The 23,275-nt window shown below is 43.0% G+C and overlaps 1 protein-coding gene across 2 annotated transcripts in view; it reads right to left on the bottom strand.

Moving 5' to 3' along the window:
- Positions 1-4,417: 4,417 nt before the first annotated feature.
- Positions 4,418-23,275, bottom strand: part of LOC148009318 (nudix hydrolase 1-like) — a 62,684-nt gene continuing 43,826 nt past the window's right edge. The window contains exon 2 of one of the 2 annotated variants that reach the window (XM_087673555.1): positions 4,418-5,053. In XM_087673555.1, the coding sequence (XP_087529681.1) occupies positions 4,746-5,053 (308 nt within the window). In that variant the 3' untranslated portion in view covers positions 4,418-4,745. Of the gene's footprint in view, positions 5,054-22,287; positions 22,536-23,275 lie in introns of those variants that run through there. The other variant, XM_087673556.1, reaches the window with a different exon arrangement.

Raw genomic sequence — 23,275 nt, 5'->3', positions numbered from 1 at the left:
TAGAAGTGACCAAGCAAACACGGACATGTACTTGCACTTGTGAGTCGTCTCAAGAACATCTTCAAGCATTCGAAGTTAAAGTAAGATACTCCAAAAATGCTCAATGTATTACGGGATAGATTCATGATCTCTTTGTTGCAAGAGATCCCACTGTTTGATAGCTTTCTCATGGAATCGAGGTGGAAGGAAATTCTACAAAATTTTCTTTTGAAAGGCTTCCCAAGTAGAGAGACAATCAACACTCTTATGAACAATAATCCGCCATAATAATGCTCTATCTACTAGATGGTTAGTGACGTATTTAAGTTTATCTTTTTTAGCATATTGCTCTTCATGAAAATAGTCATCAAACTAACTAATAAAAGCAAGAACAATTTTTCCATCACGTTCCCCATTAAAAGTATGAAATTTAAAATTTCTTTTACTTATCTTTGTCTCTTTCCTAAGAGCATATGCATCTAGTGTCGCATCAATAATACGTCGAATAATATCTTTAGGTTGTGCTCCGTCTTGATCGACAGTGGATTGTTGAAGTGTAGTCAATTGTGCTTACAAGTTTTAACATGCCCTTCACTCTTCTTGAAGCTACATCATGATTAGATCTAATTTCTGCTCCATATTCGGCTCTGGCAAACCGGTTCGAGAATACTACAGTATGAACATGGAAGAGATTGATAATTAAATATTTAAGCTTTAATAGCTTTAAGCTTTTTAAAAAAAGCTTAAGCAATTCGTTTATTCAACGCAAGACGGCGGCACGTTGTTGATTGAATCAATGCCTATGAGTACATTCTTCCACCATAGATCATGAATTTTGGAGAACTTAAGCTCTCTTTAAGCTTCTCAAGCTTATAAACTCAAACTTCATAAAACTCTTGTCTACTTCTCTATGAATAAAAACGACTTGTAAATGATTTTCATAAGTAGTCATCTGCCTCCTGTGAGAGGTCATTTGCGATCAGAGGGTTCAACAGGGGGTTCTTCACCGCCAAGAACACACATGTCTTGTCAGTTCGTCGCGAGAGAGCTTGTAGAGCCCGTTCATTCCAAGAGCTTCGCCTTCGCGCGAGATGGTAAGCGATTGAAAGCTCTTGATCTCAGCTTCACTCTGATATTACTTGTGCATAGATCAAATGTTGTATGCTTGCATAGCGAATACCAGAAGGCCCCCAAGAACAAAGAACTCTACAAACCTTCATAATTACAAGTAAAAAGCAAAATAAAATTTACATGACATGAGACAAAAAGACAAATTGGGTGCAATCTCCCCCCATGCCTTACGTGAGCGCTTCACAAGGCATGTATTTATAGATTTATTTATCTTTAAGCTCAAAAATAGTCCATTTTACAAATAATATGCATTTGCTTTTGCCTAAATATAAAGTAAGGCATTTGGGCGTTCAAAAGTCGGGTTGTGTCCAAATACAAATATCAAATAATGAAATATTTAACCAAGCGCCTATACATATACAAGATAATAAATATTTTGTCAAGTGCTTGAATAAATATTGATGCCATACCTTTAGTAATAAGGCACGCGTCCATAAAGAATAATAATTATTCTACGCATTTGAATTCACGTTATTGCTCGGTGCTACCCAACGCCATCGTCGCCTGCTCTATACATCACAACTGAAGCATTCACAATTGTTAAAAAATAATTAAATAAAACCCAACAAAAGTGAATACCTAGCAATCTTTAGCTACAAAGTAATTAAATAGATTAGAACTCTATCGTCTTGACCTTAATTTAATTCGAATACGCGCTCTAAACTTATAAACGTCCATTAATTTAATATGTATTTTATAAAATCACCCACATGTACATTAAATTAATCTTACGCCCGAAAAGGACAAGCATCCCTATCAGCTTCTCGCACAAGGAATCCACCTTGTGTACGAGTCCTAGTAAATAAATATAATCACAAAATCCACCGTGGAATATATCTCCTGCATCACCCCATCTCAAAGACTACATCATTTTCTTTTAGCCAAATAAATTTCAAAGCTATTCCAATTACTAGGCAAACAAGCTTTTGGTTGGCTTCATCTAAACTAGCTTTGTCATAAAAGAAGACAATAGTGAATCCAAAGTCCTTCTAGTTGGCATCATATAACCATTTTCTAGGATAGTCCTAGAATAGATGCTTCTCATTTTCCTCAAATCTCTTGCATAAAGAAGACAAGGGAGACATAGCAATGTGTTTAGAAATAATCCCTCTTAATAGGAGCTTCTTTAACATTAGGGGCCACATGAATGCATTTAGCCTCTTAATAGGAGCTTCTTCAACATTAGGGGCCACATGAATGCATTTAGCCTAAAGAGGGGAGTTGCTTTTCATGCCCCCTGGAGTCTATTCTTCCATATGCCTGATCAAGTTGCCGAGAACACTTTGCTCTGTCTTCTATGTACCCCCATGAGGACTATAGGACTTGGCCCCTTAAAATCCCTTCTACTCTTATAGAGCCATACAAACTTACTAGAAGGGGCTTGAGACAAGTACAACATTAGTTTCAAGTGAGCGTAGGACATTTGCCACATTTGCAACTAGGGATGTGGACCAATCCTCCCTTACGTTTGCAAGGTCTTAAGGATCCACCAAAAAAGAAAGGTGATAGTTACTACAATGGAAGGGGCCTTTTTATAAAAGTATGGAACATTTCAAGGGCATACACATTTATTTACATCAACATATCTTTTGTAGTTCTCTGCCCATGTAAAGAGGCATATACATGTACAAAGAGATAGAGAGTCATCTAAGAAGAAAGACAATTGTATCATAATGGTTCTTGAAAGGAGGACATGCTAATGCTTAGATGCTTTTTCATGCTTGAATGGAAAATCAATGTCCTTTTTGTCAAATTATGACAATATTAGGGACATGATCCATGTTTGATAACCATGTTCATCATGTGATGTGATGTTTCTTTTTGGCATGGCTTTAATTTCCAATTTTTGAGAATTAGAATATGTTTTGGTCATTTACAAGTTAAAAATGTATTAGACCAATTAAATATTATAACACAAGGTTGTTTTATTAATGAAGAGTCTGTTTACTATCACGCCTTTGTACTCGTGGATTGCGAGCACCATGTGCCCAATCTCCTTCACATCCTAAAATGGTAGCAACCTAGCTAGCACTAAGTGGCCATCAACCACGTCTTCCACATGTTCATGCCATTCCTTACAAGATCATTCTTCTTGTGTTAATTGATTGCCTTATCATTTATAAAATGAACTTGCCACGCCTTCCAAGAAACTTCTCTCTTTGATCAATCCATGCAAATTAGCCAGTACTCTATTCAACATTCTACCCAATAAAACTCCAATAGAGCAAGAATTAATAGTGCTACTCAAAGAGAGCATTGGCTAACCAGCCATCCATCAAGTCACTATTTCTACCAACGATTACGATTTGCAAGGGGGTACGTTTGCCCAAAAATTTTGATTCTCTCCCAAATCACACCAGCAAGCATGTGAAGCTGATCGGACCCTCAATTATTATTGTCGCCCTGTTTAAGGTGGGCGCAATCATTTATGCAATTTGCTGCATCGTTTTGAAGCTACAGACCAACCAAGGTGATTTGTTCTGAGCAAATGCGCTGAAGTCTGTACGATCATTAACGGGGGTACTCCCTTTCTGAAAGGAAGCCCTGCATAATCTCAACTGTGCCCATACCCTAGTGCACAAGTTGATGTGTATTGTGGTGGTCTTTCTGAGAGAGAGAGAGAGAGAGAGAGAGAGAGAGAGAGAGAGAGAGAGAATCCTTGATTCAGTAAATGTGTCCAACACATGCACCCGACAGCAGAGCTGGTTACGCCGCTTCTCTGTATGAAGACTCAGGAATGATTGCCATCATAATGACTAGTATGAAAGTGTGTTTGGTGGTAAAAAAGAGGACTATCAGGCTGTTGCTGGAGAAAGCATGAACATCCTAGAGAAGACGATCCTACAAAGGAAGCAGCAGGACTGTAATGATGCTGCCTCCATAAAGTAAGAAGGCATTTTGATAAGGTTTACATTTTTACAACAAGAACTAAAACAGTGAGAAGCTCATTGTTATTCATGGTCTAGTAGACCACAAAGGGTTGACACGACACACGAGGAAATGGTTGGATGCTTAGTCAAAATGACAAGTCTCGAGCTCATACATGTTTCAAGTCTCAAGCTCATGCATGTCTGTCAATATAAGTTTTGTTAAGAAACACATCCTTTACAGTTCAGTTTCATTCAAGGCCATGGAGGATCATAGATGCAAGTCGCAACTCATGTTGGGGTAATCAAACAAGTTGATTTTCAATTTTCACTTATCAATTGTGCCTGTAGATTTCTCTTCATTCAGGAAGACAAGAACCTCTTAAAACTTTTTGCTATATAGGTCGGTGCCTAGCAGGTTAAAGAAATGTGGCTGGAAATTTTGAAAATCAGAATTAAAATATTAGTCAAAAGGCAATAGATTCAAAGTGACATAATAACGAGACGTGTTTCATGCTTGCAAGAAAGCACACAGAGATGGTCTCCTCACTGACGATGGATTCGAAGAGTTGGAACTGGAGAACAGTCCAACCTTAGCCACCGCTAGGAGCAGAATCTGCCAAAAAATATCCCCTTCACGATGATCTTCATATAGTTTAATACCTCCTCATGTAGCATAGACAGCCTCCTCAAGAAAGCATGATTCCTTACATAGATGTTACCATGTCCAACAGTCTACTACTCTCTTTTATGAGCTAGCTCCCGTGTTTAGTCTCTAGGAGTAACCAAATGTAGTTTGTACCCACTATCTATTAAATCTTGTAGAGGTTTGAAAATAGGTTGCTGTACATTAGGCCATTGAACCCATTCCCACCCATCACACTTTGTGGGTTCACAGTTTTGAGGTTCTTGATTCTCATCTGAGAGCTCTGCTCGCATGAATATGGTGATATAATGTGATGGGCACTTGTCATTTAGCATGATACTATTGGTAACAGATGCAAAACGAATGTTTTGAATAGCCAGACCTGTCTCCTCCTCAACCTCCCGTGCAGCACATTCCTCCCAAGATTCTCCTGCATTTTGACAAATAAGCTAGTTTCTTCAATAATAAGCCTCCAAATTTGAGCATACATACAGATCAAGCACCCACGAGAAAAACAGATTGCTTGCAGCTTCAAGAGTAGCTCTTTTCCGTGTGTGTGTGTGTGTGTGTGTGTGTGTGAGCCTAGTTTTTTAGGAAACCACCAACTTCTGTCTTTTCTCTTAGAATGAAGTTTCTTGAACGACTCATCTTCCTAATTATAGAACAAAGTGTTTGCACCATTACTGGGAAATGGAACAAAATGTTGCAGTGAGAAAGAAATGTGCCATAACTCCATGGGCACAATAGTTAAGTTTAGACTTAAGTTCCCTGAAATTCCAATTTTAAGTCAATAAACAATGATACAATATACAGCCCACATGGGTTTTCCTGCAAACACAACAACAGACTGTCTTGTGAATGTATTAGGGTTTTTTGTGTATGGAATGGGGACCAAGGTATGTTTTTCCCTCATTTTGGACATCTAGCAATTATCTTTGTGCCTGAAGGGTTGCTCGGAGAAGAAGAAAGTTGTTGTCTACCGATGTTGGTTGGCTGTTTTCCTCTTCCTCCCAAGAGCACAAGTTGTCTTGTGAATGTATTAGGGTTTATTGTGTATGGATTACAAACCAAGGTATGTTTTTCCCTCATTTTGGACATCTAGAAATTATATTTGTGCCTGAAGGGTTGTCAAAGAAGAAGAGAGTTGTTTTCTACCAATTTTGATTGGCTGTTTTCCTCTTCCTTCCACTGTTTTCTGATCTCCGGACTCCTGTTGTATCAATCTGACATTGTCTTTTGCAATCTCATGAAATATGTGTGTAACCCTCAGACATGCACTCAAACTTTGTCCATAGGTGGACTGTTTGTTTAGGGTTTTCAGGTTGGCTATGAATCTGTTAGCAGCTTGGTCAGCTCATGAGTCTGGACTCTGGATGTGCTTTAGTAGGCTGGGCACAGCATTTTATTTCTGCATTTTTTGGTGCTAAATTTATGAGGTTTTAGCCATTATTGAACTGGGCAACTTGATTATTTTATTCATTTATTACTGGCCAACTTTTTACCAATTGTGGCCTATTTATTGGCCACTACTGCCTCCTCCTCAATCATTTCTCAACATACTCAATTACTTGCAGGTCCTATTGGAGAGAGGGAGCTAGTGCCAGTGCTCACTATTGTATTCGATTGTTTCATGTCTTGGTATATGGATTCCATTTCCTAATAATATCTCTGAGTTTTCCCTTTGCAATATTCTTTTGTTTCTCTTTTCTCATGTTGTGCAATCTATAACAGCAGTCTTCTACACTTCCATTGCTACACCCACCTCTAACATGGCAACAAACATCCCTGTTTTAGCTCCTGGACTGCTGTTTGTTGTTGGTATAGGACTGCGAACTGCTGCTGCTGATCATCTATGTTTGTTGCGACCATTTTTCAGCCTGGTTGATACCAGTTCCTATTGCCCCATAACCCTGTGTTTTTTGTTCCATCAATACCTACATTTTGCTGTTGCGATCAGATTTCAACCTGCGTTGACTGCATTTAATGCTGCTGCCTCCTGCATTTTGATTCCCAGTGTCTGTTTTCAAGCTTTCCATCTTTCTACAAGATGGGCAACGATATTTTTAGGCTGTTTTTGCTGTCTTTGGTTTGTTTCTAGCTAGTTTTGGTTGATTTCATATTGTCTTATCCGGTTTTCCTTGGTTTCAGCAATTGTTTCTGTGATCAGCTGTCTTTACACTACATGTGAACTTATGCCAAGTGCAGTCTATGTTGAATTCTAGCTATAATCTCTCTCTAATTTCTCTTCTTTTCTTTCTCTTCTCCTCCTATCCTCTCCCAAATGGCACCTCCCTGTATCATTGTATCACTATATTGTATCAAATCACCCATGATTTGAGAGAGAGTGCTAGCAGATTAGTCAGCTCATGAGTAAGTTTGGGTGTGTTTTAGTGGGCTAGGCACAACATTTCATTTATGCATTTTTTTGTGCCAGATTTATGAGATCTTAGCTTCCTTTGTCAAGAATATGCAACTACCTTCACCAAAATGGTCTCCAATGGCTGAGAAATGGCCCCAAAAGCAAAGAAATAGCCCAATTTCTCTTCCCAATAGCTCCAAAATGCAAAAACGAGATTTTTTTTCTCCCTTCAACCCCAATTCAACCTTGCCAAACTTGCATGGGCAAGCTTTGCCAAGTGGCAACCTTCTAAACTGAATTTCTAGTATTATCCAAACCATTTTACTAATTTTCAGAATATACAATTTGACAACTTTATTAATTATTTTCTATGTCCAAAAAAATAATCTAACCAACCAACAATTAAATTAGCTAGGCCAATTCATCACCCAAGTGATCCTAAGCGCTTATTAGCTCGAAACTGGTATTAATTGGTTAATTAATGCAAATTTCCTAGCGTCACCACTGGCACTAATGACTAATTAAATGTTCTAGGCCGAATTCTGACACCCAGTACCACCTAGTACCTACTAGGCATATCTAACTTAAAAGCCTCAAGGTAAAACCACAACCACCGAGGATGGTCCGCTAAGTCATCCTCTCCATCCACTTGTGAATAGTATTGAAACTTCACCAAATGCCTTCTAGGAACTTTAGCTCTAATCTTCCTCTCTTTATGTGCCAAAATTTTCTCAAATACCAAAATCTCATCTACTACCTCAACCTCTAGCTGAATTTTAGCAGATACATCCACATCCTCAAGCATGTCACTATGAAAAGGCTTCAACAAGCTCACATGAAAGGCATTGTATATCCGCTAGTGTGGAGACAATTTCAGCCTACAAGCAACATCATTGATCCTCTCCAATACTTGAAAGGACCCATAATATCACATACTTAGCTTTGGATACAAATTTTGACACCCGGTACCACCTAGTACCTATCAAGCATATCTAACTAAAAAGCCTCAAGGTAAAGCTACAACAACCGAGGATGGTCTGTCAAATCATTCTCTCCATCCACTTAGCATTCACTTGTGAATAGCTTTGAAACTTCACCAAATGCCTTCTAGAAACTTTATCTCTAATCTCTCTCTTTATGTGCCAAAATCTGCTCGAATACCAAAAACTCATCTAGCTCCTCAATCTCTGGCTGAATTTCAACAGATGCATCCTCAAGCACATCACTATGAAAAGACCTCAACAAGCTCATATGAAAGGCATTGTGTATTTACTAATATGAAGACAATTTCGGCCTATAAGCAACATCATTGATCCTCTCCAATACTTGAAAGGACCCATAATATCTCATAATCAACTTTGGATACAACCTCTCTTTACCTTTCATTTTTTCAGTCTTACCTTTTCAAAATGCAACAATACAAAATCACCCTCTGCAAACTGCAAAGCACATCTGTGGCAATCAACTCTCTTCCTTTGTTTCTCTTGAGGCCTTTGAAGAGCATACTTAACCTTTGCATAGACTGCATCACCCTTTGCTAACGGAAAGACCTCTCGCGGCGGGTTCGGTCCACGTTCCCGGCGCGGTCAACAACCCCTTGGTTAGGGTTAGGCAAGCAGTCGGGGGTAACTGAAGCTGCCTCTCCCTTCAGGCCTTTAACCTGAAGTATAGGTACTTTTTTTAATTTGTAATTCATAATTCAAACAGAGCCCTAAAATCTCTAGCAAGCACAAACATTTCCATTAATCAACCCAGTTGTATGGCAAACTGCTAAGGAAGTGTTGTACATACCAATCAGCCTCAAAGATCTTGTCCTTTGTGTGCAAAATAGGGGGCATTTTCTTGCCACCTTCCAAAACCTCACATGGAGCTTTGCCAATGGAACTATGAGGGCTTTGATCACTGATAATCGACTCTAGCATGCCATGATACTGAAATACATGTTGCAAAAATAAGCATGCCATATGATCGACCTTTATCTTCTTCCTTACTGGAATGAAATGGACCTACTTACTGAATCTACAAATAATGATTCATATCCCAACATTCACTACAAGTATCCTAGAAAGCTCAAAGATAAAGTCCATAGCAATACTCTACCAAGGCTTATATAGAATAGACAAGGATTGCGATAAACCTGGCATATTTTGCCTATCATACTTCACTTTCTAACATGCGAGCATATCCTGATAAATTACTTGACATCACTTCTCAAAGAAGGCCAATAAAGGAAATGCTCCACTACTCTAACTGTAGCATCAATCCCTCTATGTCCTACCTAAGGAGGAGCATGACTCTCGATAATTACTTTAGATCTCAATTGCTTTGTGACATACAATAGTCCATGCATCATCAAAAAAATATCTCTAAGCACAAAGTGGTCATGCCTCTTGCCATTGCAAATCAACAACATACTGATCTTCATGGAATCTAACACAGTAATATATATCATCGTGACAATCAAATCAATCTTTGCAAGATTCATATAAATACCATCAGCACATGCACTGTCCCCCAAAAAGTTAATCTCGTCCGAGAAAATTTCACTCTTCCTGTCATTAATGTCCAGCCTATGCTTACCCAGCTTATTGAACAAGATGTCCAAATGCTTTCTCTACTGTGTCTCATTCTTTGAGTAGACAATCATGTCATCAAAAAATGCCCTTCATTATGTGCAGTTTCAAAAGGAGATACATCATCACTGCTTGCTCCCATCTCACTGTAAGATGACATACTTCTTGTAAATACTCAATTGAACACAATTTCAGCACTAGCACAAAACTTCTAGCCTTCAATTAGGTGCCTCATGTCCGCCAAGTCAAGGATCTTATGATGTCCCAACAACAAAACCATGAAACCACTCTTCCTTCTCCAATAGGGTAGTAAATAACCTATTTTAACACTAATTACAATAAGTATAAAATTCATAAACTAAATATGCAAATGTTACCACTTAATCTTGAACATTGGATGGCCTATTGGCCCCAAAACTTGGTGCCCCTTGTAATATTTCTTCAACTTGTATTGCAAATGAATGAAGTACAACTGAGATTCTTCAATCTCCTCCACTAATCCAAGCCCTCTTACTATCATAAATAACCAATAAGCCTTCAAATCAATTTACTCCTTGATTTGTAGGGAATTGACCTTCACCCTCTTGAAATACACCGATTTCAGCTCTAAAAATTCAAGTTTGAAGCCTTCAAATTTGGCCACACTTCATGAGGTGGCTATCAAACTCTAATTTCTACTATCAATTAGGGTTTACAACAAAGATTCACCAAAATCTCCACCTCCAATTGCTAGATTGGTGTAAAACTTGAGCAAAGTTAGAAAATGATTGGAGAAAGAGAGAGAATATTGTACAAAGAGAAAATTCAAAGAAGCTGCCTTCACAAAAACTGTTTCCAATGGCAAAGAAATGGCCCCAAAAGCAAGTAGCAGCAACTCAACCTCTCTTCCCAACAACTCGACAACGCAAAAATTAGAGTTTTTCAGCCTTCAACTGTTGGGAATAAAGAGTCACCGTGCCTTTTATTGTGTCCGGATGTAAACGCACCCTTACACTTTACTTTATATATATTTAAAACCTAAAATGTGGTACACAAGTCATTATACCGAACATCAAGTATCGTGCTCACTCTCTCTCTCACTCTACTGTTCTCAACTCCCTGCACTCTCAGCTCAGCTCACGACCATACCTTCACAACAAACTGGTATCAAAGCACACAGGTTGTGCACACTTCCCGAAGTTGGACAAGCTAGTTAGTCGACCTCAAGTGAGAGGTGTTGATAGCAATAATCAACGTTTAGCAGGTGCAAGAGAGGCAATCGGGGACCAACGGGCGGTGTTGCAGGTGTCGCAAGAGTTGCACACAGGCTTGACGGGTAGCATTTAATAGGTCATACGTTGTAGGCGACCAAGCTGCAGGCGATCACGCTGTTGTAGGCGACACGCTACAAGCAACTAGGCCCAGGTGACACATAACCGGACTCAGCGCAGACATGACCGACAGACACCATGACAAGGCTGCAGACATAACGGGCAGGACGCAACAACCAAACAGGCTAACTCACATGGCTGGCGACGATCTGTTGAACAGGTCACGCGTGATCGGACAGGTCACGAACTTGACCTGTTAGTCATCAATAATTTTTTTTTCCTGAACTTCTGCAGTTACTGGGCGTTCACACGCAAAGGGAAAAAGTCAAATTTTGCCCAAGAAAATTGGGGTTTTCTCGGATCTGAGGATTTTAATGCAGAAATGGACAATCTAACTCAAAAATTGCAAAATAAGTACACAAATGACCATGAAATTTTGAGATTTTTTCACATTTCGGTGAAATTTCTTCAATTTCAATGAAATTTGTGCACATTGGACCCGAAAAAATTGGGACTTTTGCAAAATTTCATCAATTTGTGCAAGAATTGCTTGATGCAATTTTGAACAGATTATCCTCAAAAAGTTGGGGCTTTTGACCCAAATTTTCAAATTTGTGCTCGGTAATGCTTTTGGAGCAAAAATTACAGTGAAATTTTGGGGATTTCACATGTAATTGTTGGCTTGATCCCTGATTGTGTCAGAAATTGCTTGAGGAGTGCAGCAAACAACATTTTTAATTCTGAAAATTCATATGCAGAACTGAACATTTCTGCAATCTTGGGATTTTCATTGCTGGTAGGTACTCTTGTGCATTGTGGTCACTTATGTCATATTTGGGCTTGTCTTTGGTGACTGGTTAGTCAATTTGGGACTCCAAATTATGGCTGGAAACAAGCTTGAGGGTGCCCATAATTTTGCAATCTGGCAAAAATAATGCTACAATATCTTGGTGCAAAAGAAACATGTAAAGCCCATCAAAACAAAGGGAATCGAACCAGCAGACATGGATGAGTGGGATGACTTGGACGAGCTTGCTCGCTCTACCATTGAGCTCTCAATGTTAGACAACTTGCTCTTCAACATTGAGAAGCTGAATTCAACATATGCAATGTGGCAAAGGCTTGAAGAATTGTATGCTCAAAAAAGTGCAGCCAGCAAGGTTTATTGGCTGAAAATTTTGATGGACTTTCGCATGAAAAAGGGTATAGCCATCTATACATTTGAATGAGTTTAACTCAATTTTCAATCAACTGATTGCTTTGGATTTTCATATTGATGAAGAGTTCAAAGATACCTTCTTGCTACCTGAAAGTTAGGATACTTTCACGATAGCCTTGAGTAATTCGAATGCTCAGTTGTTATACTCTCATGTGGAGAGTTCTTTGTTTACGGAAGAACTCAATAGGCAAAATAACTTAGCAAACAAGTCTTCAAATGCATTATACACTAGAGGCAGATTTCAGCATAATAGCAGTTCTAAAAATTGAGCATGCAGCAAATCTCATGGAAAGAATGTAGAGTGTCATCATCGTGGCAAAAAGGGGCACTACAAAAGGGATTACTTTTAGCTGAAGAAAGAGAAGGGTAAAAACAAAAACAATGAAACCAACAAGGCTGAAAACAAGGACAACCAGCATGCCAAAAAGAGTAATGTAAAAATAGAATAAGTTAATGTAGTCACTCATGATAATACCCAAGTCTTTGGAGATTGAGGCAAGAGGTCACTCCTTTAGGCAGCAGATCACTATGACCAGGCAACCACAGTAGTGCCTGCGCTGCCATGACTTTGGGCATCAAGCAGCAGACTGTACGCGCTTCGAAGCCAAGGCGGCTTCGCCGACAGGCCCATAGGTGGATGCTGACGACTTCACATGGGTCCAGAGACGACAGAGAGGGAGACGGCAAGGGGGGCCGCAGCCAGCACCTCCAACGCAGCCTCAACAACAGGGAGCAAGAGGGCAAGTGACGCCCCCTCGATAGAGCACTCCACAGCCCCCCTACCCGCCCCACCCGACAGGACCGCACCCTCCCCCCCCACATCCACCACCCGCGCCACAGGCTACCCCACCTGAGATCCCACACCCACCCACCCCCCACTGACCCAGGCCCACGGCCCCCCCTATGAAGGCCACCAGTCCCCCCCCCCCACACCCACCATGCATCTCCGACTCCCCCACCATCCCTCGATCTTCTTCCCTCCCACCACCTCCCCCGCCGCGCATCCCCCCCTCCCCAATCCGCCCCCCAGTTCAGGTGATCCCCCCTAGACCCACCTCTCCTCCTCCCATACAAGGTAATGAGCCACTCACGCCCACATCCTCCTCGCACCAACAGTTCTTCCGCCCGTCACACTTTACTGAGGCAGGCACAATTGTTGCCACAAGAGTTCTTCCGCAGTGGCCCATGGTCCTATCTGAGAGTCGCGGAGCGTTCCTACTACCTCTAGAGGTGGGGATCTTCATGGTTCGTAAGTCCAGGAGGGACAAGGTCCATCTACTAGCACCACTAGATGGACCAAACTACACTTTCTTCTTTCAGTCCGCGCACTCAAGAGATTGGATGATGACACAGATAGAGAAGGGTTTGAAAAGTCAAGTGGAGGACCACATCTCCCAATGGATAGGAGAAGAAGGACTAGCACTGTTTGCACAGCAATGGCTTGGCTGCATGATGGACATTAACTAGTGGGCTGGTGCCGAGGTCCCACACTTGAGCATTGTCTTTCGAGCACCTCCACAGTGGAGAGCTTCGCGGGATGTGATCGAGTGGCCCCTGGCACAGGCGGCCCACTTCTACCAGTGTACAGAGTCACGACTCTCAGCATGGCCAATAGATGCATTGATAGTACCACCTAGAGCATCTATCACCCCTATGGTCCGGCCGAGGGCTACCATGAGGGATTGGAGTTCACCGTCTAGACCTACGGCAAAGCGTACTTGCATGCCCCATAGTTTCTCCTCCTCATCGGCAGCCTCCACACCGAACAGATGCCTATTCGGTCAGTCACAAGTTTCCCCATGAGCCTACACCTTGCATCCTGGAATGTGAACAATCTCCACTACAGTGGGGCACGTGGTTCCAGGAAGTTGATTGTTCGGCAGGAGTTGCAACCGGCCCTTGCCGGACGGATCGACATCTTGCTTCTACAGGAGCACAAGCTCAACCCCACCCAGGCCCAGCGGGTTGGGAAGGTATTTCCAAGCAGCTCGCACACTTACTAGAAGCACGCCATAGGTGCCCACGAAAGGAGTGGAGGCGTATGCACCTCTATTGGCCCGAGTCTCACCGCCTGTGTACGAGACCACGGGACGATAGTAGCAAGAAGGGCTCTATGGATCAGATTGGATATTGGGGACTCGTGTATTGAGGTCCTCAATGTCTATGCCCCTACAGAGGTTAGGACATGTAGCAGGTTTTGGGTGGAGATCGAAGATGGACTCCTGGATTGTTGGAGGAGATTTCAACAACCTGGAAGCCTTGGAGGACCAGCAGGGCAAAGGCACAAACTATCAGGGTATGGCTGGGGAGGAGCAGGAGGCATGGGAGGTCTTTTTACTCGCAATCGGAGCACGTGATGCCTGGAAAGACCCTGCCTTCCACAGGAGGGAGAGGTCATTGGACTTCTCTTGGGGATACAAACGGCTAGGTGAAGTCCTGCTAGAGTGGTTGGACACGTTTTATGTGGGAGAGTGGGGAGGCTCTCGTGGAGGCCAGATTGAGCAGTTGGCAGGCACCACTTTGTCCGATCATTGCCCGTTCTCTTGACACTTGACCCCCCAGCATCTACCCTAGACACACGATCCTGTCGGATCCCTGACTCGATCTATAGGAGGGAGGAGATGACGAGACAGACAGAGCAAATTTGAACCAGAGAGTGGGACAGGAGGGACTGGATAGCAAAGGAGGTTGCAGAGGTCCTAGTTGAGTCGAGCAGAATCTGCCAAGAGGCAGCCATACAAGCCAAGCAGCAGTGTTGGGAGGAGGAGAGAGCACACCGGCGGGACCTTGCAGCCACGCAGAGATTATTGCAAGAGGCACCAGGGGATCCCACCCTCCATGCACAGGAGGTGCGCGCGCGAGCAGCCATTGCTAGCCTAGAGGACAGGCGCTCGGAGTTCTCTTTCCGCATCTCAGTAGCATTCTAGGCACGGAAGGGGACATGATGTGTAGGAAGTTCTTCCAGGCGCACCAGCCCCGCACCACAGAAGAGCAAATACGCAACCTTCGGGATCAGTATGGGAGGACCCGTTCTAGCCCAAATGAGGTGATGGAGATTGACACCAACTATTACACGCGCCTTTTACAGCTCCAACTAGAGAACAGAGATGTAGACAACGGGTATGGGATCACATCTCGTCCCTCGTCACAGAGAAGATGGGACACTCCCTCCTAGCCCCCTTCACAGAGAAGGAACTAGGGGAGACTTTCCATACACAAGATGGGCAAAAATGCCTGGGGGAGGATGGCCTCTCTAAGGCCTTCTTCACTGCCTACTGGGAAGTGGTGAAGGACCCCCTACTAATGGCTTTCCAGGAAATTTTCACTTCAGGACACATGCCAAGAAGTCTCTCGGCAGGCCTTATCAGTCTTCTTCCCAAAGGGGGAGACCACTTGGAGCTCTCCCAGTGGAGACTGATCACCTTATTGTCAGTGGCCTATAAGGCATTGGCAAAGATTATCGGTAGGCGACTATGCCCCATGCTTCCAGATATCATCTGTGACACACAGACAGGCTTTGTCTAGGATAGGAGCATCCTAGACAATGTATTTACCTTCTTTGAGGTGACAGAGTGGGCTCAGTACAATGGGCACAGACTGGCAGTACTACTCTTGGATTTTGAGAAAGCTTATGACAAGGTTGATTGGGATTTCCTAGAAGGCACCATGGTGAGGTTGGAATTCCCCCAAGCCTTCATTCCTGGGATCTCCGGCCTGTACAAGTCGGCCACCAGTAGGGTTCTCATAGGTGAAAGGCAAGGGGAGGAGTTTCGGCTGGAGAGATTGGTTCGACAGGGCTGCCCCCTGGCCCCATACCTGTTCCTACTCTTCGCAAAGACGATGTCTCACTTCCTCAAGTCACCTGTGAGCGGATTATGTGGCCTCCAACTTCCACTGAGAAAGGAGATTGAGTTGTTAGACTCAGAGTACGCAGATGATACAGTCCTCTACATAGAGGACGAAGAGTTGATGTTGGAGAGAGTGAGGCTGGTTCTTGATGTGTTCTGCTTTGCAGCGGGAGTAAAAATCAACTGGCGAAAGTCAGTTGGTTTCCTCATAGACCCAGACTCCAACACGGAGTGGAGCATCCACTTGGGATTTAGATGGGTGAGCAAAGGGCAGACCGTCCGATACCTAGGGTTCCAGGTGGGACTCGACATCACTCCTGCCCAACAATTTCTTCCTATCCTTGATTCTGTTCGGAGGAAACTGATCTATTGGAGCACGGTTCGCCTCTCACTAGCCGGACGAGCCCTGGTGGTTAACCAGGTTCTCCTAGCGACAGCCTGGTACATCACCTCGTGTTGGTGCTTCTCCTCATCGTGCATAGTGCAGCTTCGTCGCCTAGTGCGGAATTTCCTTTGGTCAGGGTTTTATGGCTCCAGGGATTCCAGGGCCAAGGTGGTGTGGGCGACCATCATACGACATAGGTCAGAGGGAGGGCTTGGGATCATAGACCCAAAGTATCAGAGTATGGCCCTCTTAGGCAAGCTAGTTATCCACGGTCTCACACCAGACGGGCAGACCTGGAAGATCTTATTGCAGGAGAGCCTTCGAGAATTGTAGACCGAGGCTTGGAGATGAGTGGAGGCCGTCCCTGAGATGGATCTTCACGACAGCCCAGATCAGTCCCCCCAGATCACCTTTCCTTCGCAGCTTACTCCACGTGTGGCAGGGCCTCCACAAGGCCCTAATCTAGAGCCCCCAAGGCTTCCAGGAGGAAATAGACCGTCATCCGGTTATCTAGAACCCCCAGGTCAAAGATCGAGAAGGGGCACAAATAGGTGAGCGCCTCCACATCCAATGGGCTGGATGGGAGGCCAGCCCAACTCGTACTATCAAGACATAGCAGGAGGTGTACAGGATGGAGGACGAGGTGTTGCAATGAGTATCAAGTTGCCAGAGAGGAGTGGAGTTGAGGAGAAGAGAGATAGATGCAACAATACCTCGGGAGTGGCTTGCTCCCCCAATATGAGAGCCAATAGAGCCCAGGGAGATATGGGCAGCTAGGTTTTCACCAGCACGCATCCCCCTTCAGGTGGCAGGTAGAGTGGGTGGCGCTCCGCAGGGGACTTTCTTCGCTGTTCAAGAGGGGGGACGTCTAGCCCTTGACAAAGGACAGCAGGATGAGGAGATTGCTACCCTTTCGTAGAGGAGGATTCGGGTGGTGGGCCTTCAGGGGAAGACATGGCGACTGGACCCCTATATTTTTTGGAAGGAGCTCAGGGAGTGGCGCCTTTGGATCTGGGAGGGCAGACCACTTGATGAAATGGAGTGGAATCCAGGAGAGTGGCTATGGCCGGCCTCTACGATCGCCAAGAAGCCACCCAAGTTCCTAGAGTACACTGCCAGGATTGGCAGACATGTATTAATACAGGGGGATATGAACTGGGCGCCGTCACGCAACAAGCACTAGGCAGAGCACAGCATCACGGAGCCCTTCTGACGGACCTTTTGGCGCCGTCTATGGGATAGCTGGAGGCCGAGGAGAGTGTCCTACTTTTTATGGTTGGTGGCTTATGAACACTTGGCGGTGGGAAGTTTGCTTGCCCAGATGCAGGAGGGAGGTTGTAAGCACTACACACAGCAGCCTTTGGAAACCCCAAAGCACTACCTTTGGTCATGTGAGGAGGCGCAGCTTGTGTGGAGAGGAGCATGCCGCATCCTTCGCCGTATAGTACCCAGCCTTGGGTGTATCTCATGGGAAGCCTTCTGTTGACAGGCAGTCAACCAGGGCCGTTACCTTTTGTATGAGGCCGAGATGTAGGACACGATATTCATGATCGAGGCAGGGTCGTGCGCAGTGGCCGATCTGGAGAGACTACCCATCCGCCAGGTACTAGAGCCCAGAGCAGACCGCTGGGAGGTATGGGAGATCATAGGGAGTCTTACTGGATAGCATATATGGAAGGCGCGGTATCAAGAGGCTTTCGGCGGAGAGAAACTTTCAGCATATGCGACCTTAGCAGAGCTCTGAACCTCCATTACCCACTTCCTCTGTGGCTGATGGGATCAGGTGCAAGGCGAGTCCAGGGCTTATCAGGAGCTCCGTGGTCACTGCATGTGTACTTGGGGCGGCCAGGGTCTATTCTTCGTGATGCAAGCAAGCAGCCCTGGTTGGCGATATGCCCCCCCCCCCAATGGCTTCTTGCCCCCATTTCCCCCCCAAACCGCCTTGAGAGGCTTGTATATATGATGTATTTGTGACTTTACATCAGCTCCAGCTAGTCTATTGAGCATGAGCACTCTATTGTAATCAGTTTTTCTGAGTAATATAATTAGCCACATTTTACTTGCAAAAAAAAAGTCACTCATTTTAATGCAGTGACGGTGATGTACTTCTAGCTTCTTCTTTGGATGCGCATGCATTGATTGTAGATTCTAAGGATGACATTCACACTTGGATACTTGATTCAGGTGCGTCCTTTCATGTCACACCACATCATGAGTATTTCTCTAACTACAAAGGTGTTGTACGTGGTGTTGTCCAGTTGGGGAATAACTATGCATGTAAAATTGCAGATATTGGCAGTGTGAAACTTGAATTTCAGCATGGCTCCATGTTTGTTTTGCATAATGTGAGACATGTATCTCAGCTTAAGAAAAGCTTGATCAGCACAGGGCAACTAGATGATAAAGGCTATCACACCACCTTTGGAGATAGCAAATGAAAAATATGTAAGGGCTTCTGCATTCTTGCCGAGGGGTCCAAAAGTGATACTCTTTATCCTTTGCATGTATCTAGTGTGCGTGACCATAGTGCTCTCTCGTTTGGGTTATTTACCGTGTTTGAGGTATGTTGATTTTGAACAATGTGATCATTGGATTTATGGTAAACATGCTCAAACGTCACACAAAAAATCTCTTTCTCTAAAGTCTTCACCCTTAGAGTTAGTACATTCAAATGTATATCAAATGCAAGGGTTATCTTTAGGGGGAAAAAAGTATTTTATTACCTTTGTTGATGATGCCACACACAAAGTTTGGGTTTATCCAATCCGTCCCAAAGACAAGGCCTTGGATAAATTTAAAAAATTACTGGCACTTCCTGAAAATCTAACCAGCAAGACATTAAAATGCCTTCGCTCTGACAATGGTGGAGAATATGTGTCCAAAGCCTTTCAAGACTTTTGTGACAGCAAAGGGATTAAGAGGAAGCTTACTGCTCCTCATGATCCGCCCCAAAATGGTATTGCAGAGCGTATGAATCCGACCATTCAAGACAAGGTCCGTACAATGTTGTCACATGCTGCTTTACCCCATGGTTTCTGGGTAGAGGCTATTATGACAACCGTACACTTGATTAATCGGTCACCAAACAGGTCTTTTGGGGGGGGGGGGGGAAGGAGTTCCCCAAGAAGCGTGGTCGGGTAAGCCACCTTCGTATGCACACTTGGAAGTGTTTGGTTGCAAGGCATTTGTGCACATACGCAAGGAAGAACGCAGCAAACTTGAGCCAAAGTCCTATAAATGTATTTTCCCAGGATATGGTGATGAAGGTGAAATGGGGTATAGATTATGGGGTCCCAAGAAAAGAAAATTAGTATGTAGCAATGATGTCATCGTCCGGGAAGATCGCATGCACAAACAACCCAAAAGAACAGAGGAATTCAGAAGGGTTGTATTCCGGGAGGATGTATCAATTGGACAGTAAAGAATACCCATTAGACAGCAATAAATACCTGCTGAAAATGTCCCTGAAAATGCACGGAATGATGTTGTAAATGATCAGCAAGATCTTGCCCATGATGTCCCACAAATTCAGCAAGAACATGTGCACTTGGAACAACCTGAACCAGTTATACAACAATCTATACCTGCAGAACAGCAAGCTGTTAATGCAGATTTACAAGCTAAACAGCCAGCAAATATTGGCCACTGCGTCCGTAGGTTGACCAAAGTGCAAAAACAGCCAAATAGATTTGTTCCTGGAGTCAACTATGTGGCTAACTATGTCATGTTAACAAATTGTGGTGAACCATCATGCTTCTAGGAAGCAATGGATAGACAAGATAGTAAGAAATGGCAAAAAGCAATGCTATCAGAGATGGAATCTCTCATGAAGAATGGCACTTGGGATTTGGTACTTTTACGAAAAGGACAAAAAGTGCTACTCTCCAAATGGGTTTACAAAATGAAAGTCGCTTCTAGTTCCTTGCCCAAGTACAAAGCACGCTTGGTTGCTAAAGGGTACAAGCAAGAACATGGAATTGATTTTGATGAAATCTTTTCTCCTATAGTCAAAATGACTACTTTGCGAACCATCTTGGGCTTGGTTGCATCTGAGGACATGGAACTCATACAGATGGATGTAAAAACTACCTTCTTACATGGTGATCTGCATGAGGAAATCTATATGCAACAGCCTGATGGTTTTGTTGCCAAGGAAAAAGAGCACATGGTATGTAAACTCAACAAAAGTCTGTATGGGCTGAAGCAGGCACCACGTGAATGGTATCACAAATTTGATGCATTTATGCAATCTCAGGGATTTCATCATTCTCAAGTTGATCACTGCTTATATACCAAAATGGCAGCAGATAGCAACCTAATTCTCTTGGTATTGTATGTAGATGACATGCTAATTGCAAGCAACGATGTTCATGTCTTGGACTCCTTGAATCAGAGTCTACACAATAGCTTTGATATGAAAGATCTCGGTGAGGCAAATCACATTCTTGGCATGCGTATACTCAAAGACAAATCAAAGGGCCTTCTTTATCTGTCATAGCAAGAGTATATTACCAAAGTTTTGCAACATTTCAATATGGAGGGGGGGAAAGCTATTAGGGTACCATTGCCTCCATATGTGAAACTTAGTGCAGATGACAATCCTACATCAGATCATGGTAAGGCTGAAATGGCCAAGATACCTTATGCTTCAGCTGTTGGTAGCTTGATGTATGCTATGGTTGCTACACGTCCTAATATTGCATTTGTGGTGGGAGTAGTTAACAGACACATGGCATATCCTGGCAAAAAGCATTGGGAAGCAGTGAAGGGTATCACGAGATACCTTAAGGGCACAAAGGATTTGTGTATCTGCTTTGGTAAGCAAAATTCATATGTTGTTGGTTTCACGGATGCAGACTATGCTGACCATCTTGACTACAGGAAGTCTACTTCAGGATATGTGTTTATGTTTATAGGAGGAGCAATCTCTTGAATATCTAGGCTGCAAAAGTGTGTTACACTGTCTGCTACAAAGGCAAAATATGTGGCTGCCACACAGACATGCAAAGAGGCTTTATGGCTTTCACATCTAGTGAGAGAGATTGGGATTACAGAGGTTCCTATCCTCCACTATGACAATCAGAGTGCTATCATGCTAGCACGGAATCCTGTCTTTCATGCAAAGACAAAGCACATATAAGTGAAGTATCACTTCATCAGGGATGTACTTAACAACAAAGGCATCGAGCTTGTCAAGGTACATACAGATAATAATCATACAGACCTTCTTACGAAAGATCTACCAGCCGAGCAGTTTGCACGTTGCCGCCAGATGATGGGGGTTGGATAGTATATGTCTTTTAGCTTTGTACATACATAGACTTAGCTGATTCTTTCCTCTACCTTCAGGCACGTTGCCTTTAGGTGGCAGGTTATTGGAAATAAAGGGTCACCGTACCTTTTATTGTGTTCGGTGTGAATGCACCCTTACACTTTATATTCAAAACCTAAATGTGGTACACAAGTCATTGTACCGAACATCAAGTGTCGTGCTCACTCTCTCTCTCACTCTACTGCTCTCAACTCCCTGCACTCTCAGCTCACCTTACGACCATACCTTCACAACATCAACCCCAATTCAGCTTTCCCAAACTTGCATAGGCAAGTTTTGCCAAGTTGCAGCCTTCTAAATTGAATTTCCAAATAATCTAACCAACCAACAATTATATTGGCAAGGCCAGTTTATCACCCTGATCTTGGGCACTCATTAGCACAAAACTGACATTAATTAATAAACTAATACAAATAATCTAACCAGCCAACAATTAAATTGGCCAGGTCAATTTATCATCCAAGTGATCCTAGGCACTCATTGGCCCAAAACTAACATTAATTAATAAACAAATGCAAATCCCCTAGCGTCACCGCTAACACTAATGGCTAATTAAATGTTTTAGGCCAAGTTCTGATACCCAATACCACCTAGTACCTATTAGACATAATTTATTACAACTTTTGCCTTTGTTACCAACCGATATCCCCAGGTCTTGAGTCCCACATTGTGAAATAATTGACATGCACCTCACATATTTAAGTCACATTTGCACATTTGATTAGCTTTTAATCAAATGCTAAGCAAAGCAATAAAGTTTCACATCCTTCTGACAATCTCACTAGCCAACAATTAAATTGGATAGGCCAATCCATCAACCAAGTGATCCTGAGCACTCATCAGTCGGTTTTAGACCAAGTTTTGACACCGAGCTACCACCTAGTACCTGTTAAGCATAACTTATTATAACATTCGCCAATCTCCCCCTCCCCCATTGATCATCACTTAACTAACATTCATTTTATATGTGTATTTCACATATGCACAACTTAATAATGTCAAAGCTAAGCATTAAAAATACACATCCTCATGACATACCACCCCCTTGAAATCCTTGCAATCGTCATCAATTGCACTGCCAAGTGAAAACAGCAAACTAACACTGAACTAAGAAAAGCATAGGCATCATAGTCAAAGAGCATCCGCCACTATTGTTCTACTATGCTACTATCCAACTCATGCTGAAATTTCCAACCCTCATAACTAAGTCATAACTAACCAAAAAGAAGCTCTAACTACTGTCAAAACCACTGTGAATGCATCCATTAACTTTGTCTCAAAAGTGTCCTCATAAAACAACCATAGTAAAGCATAGACTAACATAAATCATGGCCATACTATCAATGCATTACTTCACATGCTACTATCCAACTCATGCTGAAATTTCCAACCCTCATAACTAAGTCATAACTAACCAAAAAGAAGCTCTAACTACTGTCAAAACCACTGTGAATGCATCCATTAACTTTGTCTCAAAAGTGTCCTCATAAAACAACCATAGTAAATCATAGACTAACATAAACCATGGCCATACTATCAATGCATTACTTCACATGCAACCAACTGAATATCACTAAAAACTAATGACCATATACTAAAGCTAGCAACTAATAATCAGCCTCTAAT

Source organism: Lygodium microphyllum, unplaced genomic scaffold, assembly GCF_053477565.2.
Source record: "Lygodium microphyllum isolate KBCC unplaced genomic scaffold, Lygodium_microphyllum_v1.1.10 scaffold_31, whole genome shotgun sequence".
Classification (NCBI taxonomy): Eukaryota; Viridiplantae; Streptophyta; class Polypodiopsida; order Schizaeales; family Lygodiaceae; genus Lygodium; species Lygodium microphyllum.
This window is presented reverse-complemented; position numbering and strand designations above follow the sequence as displayed.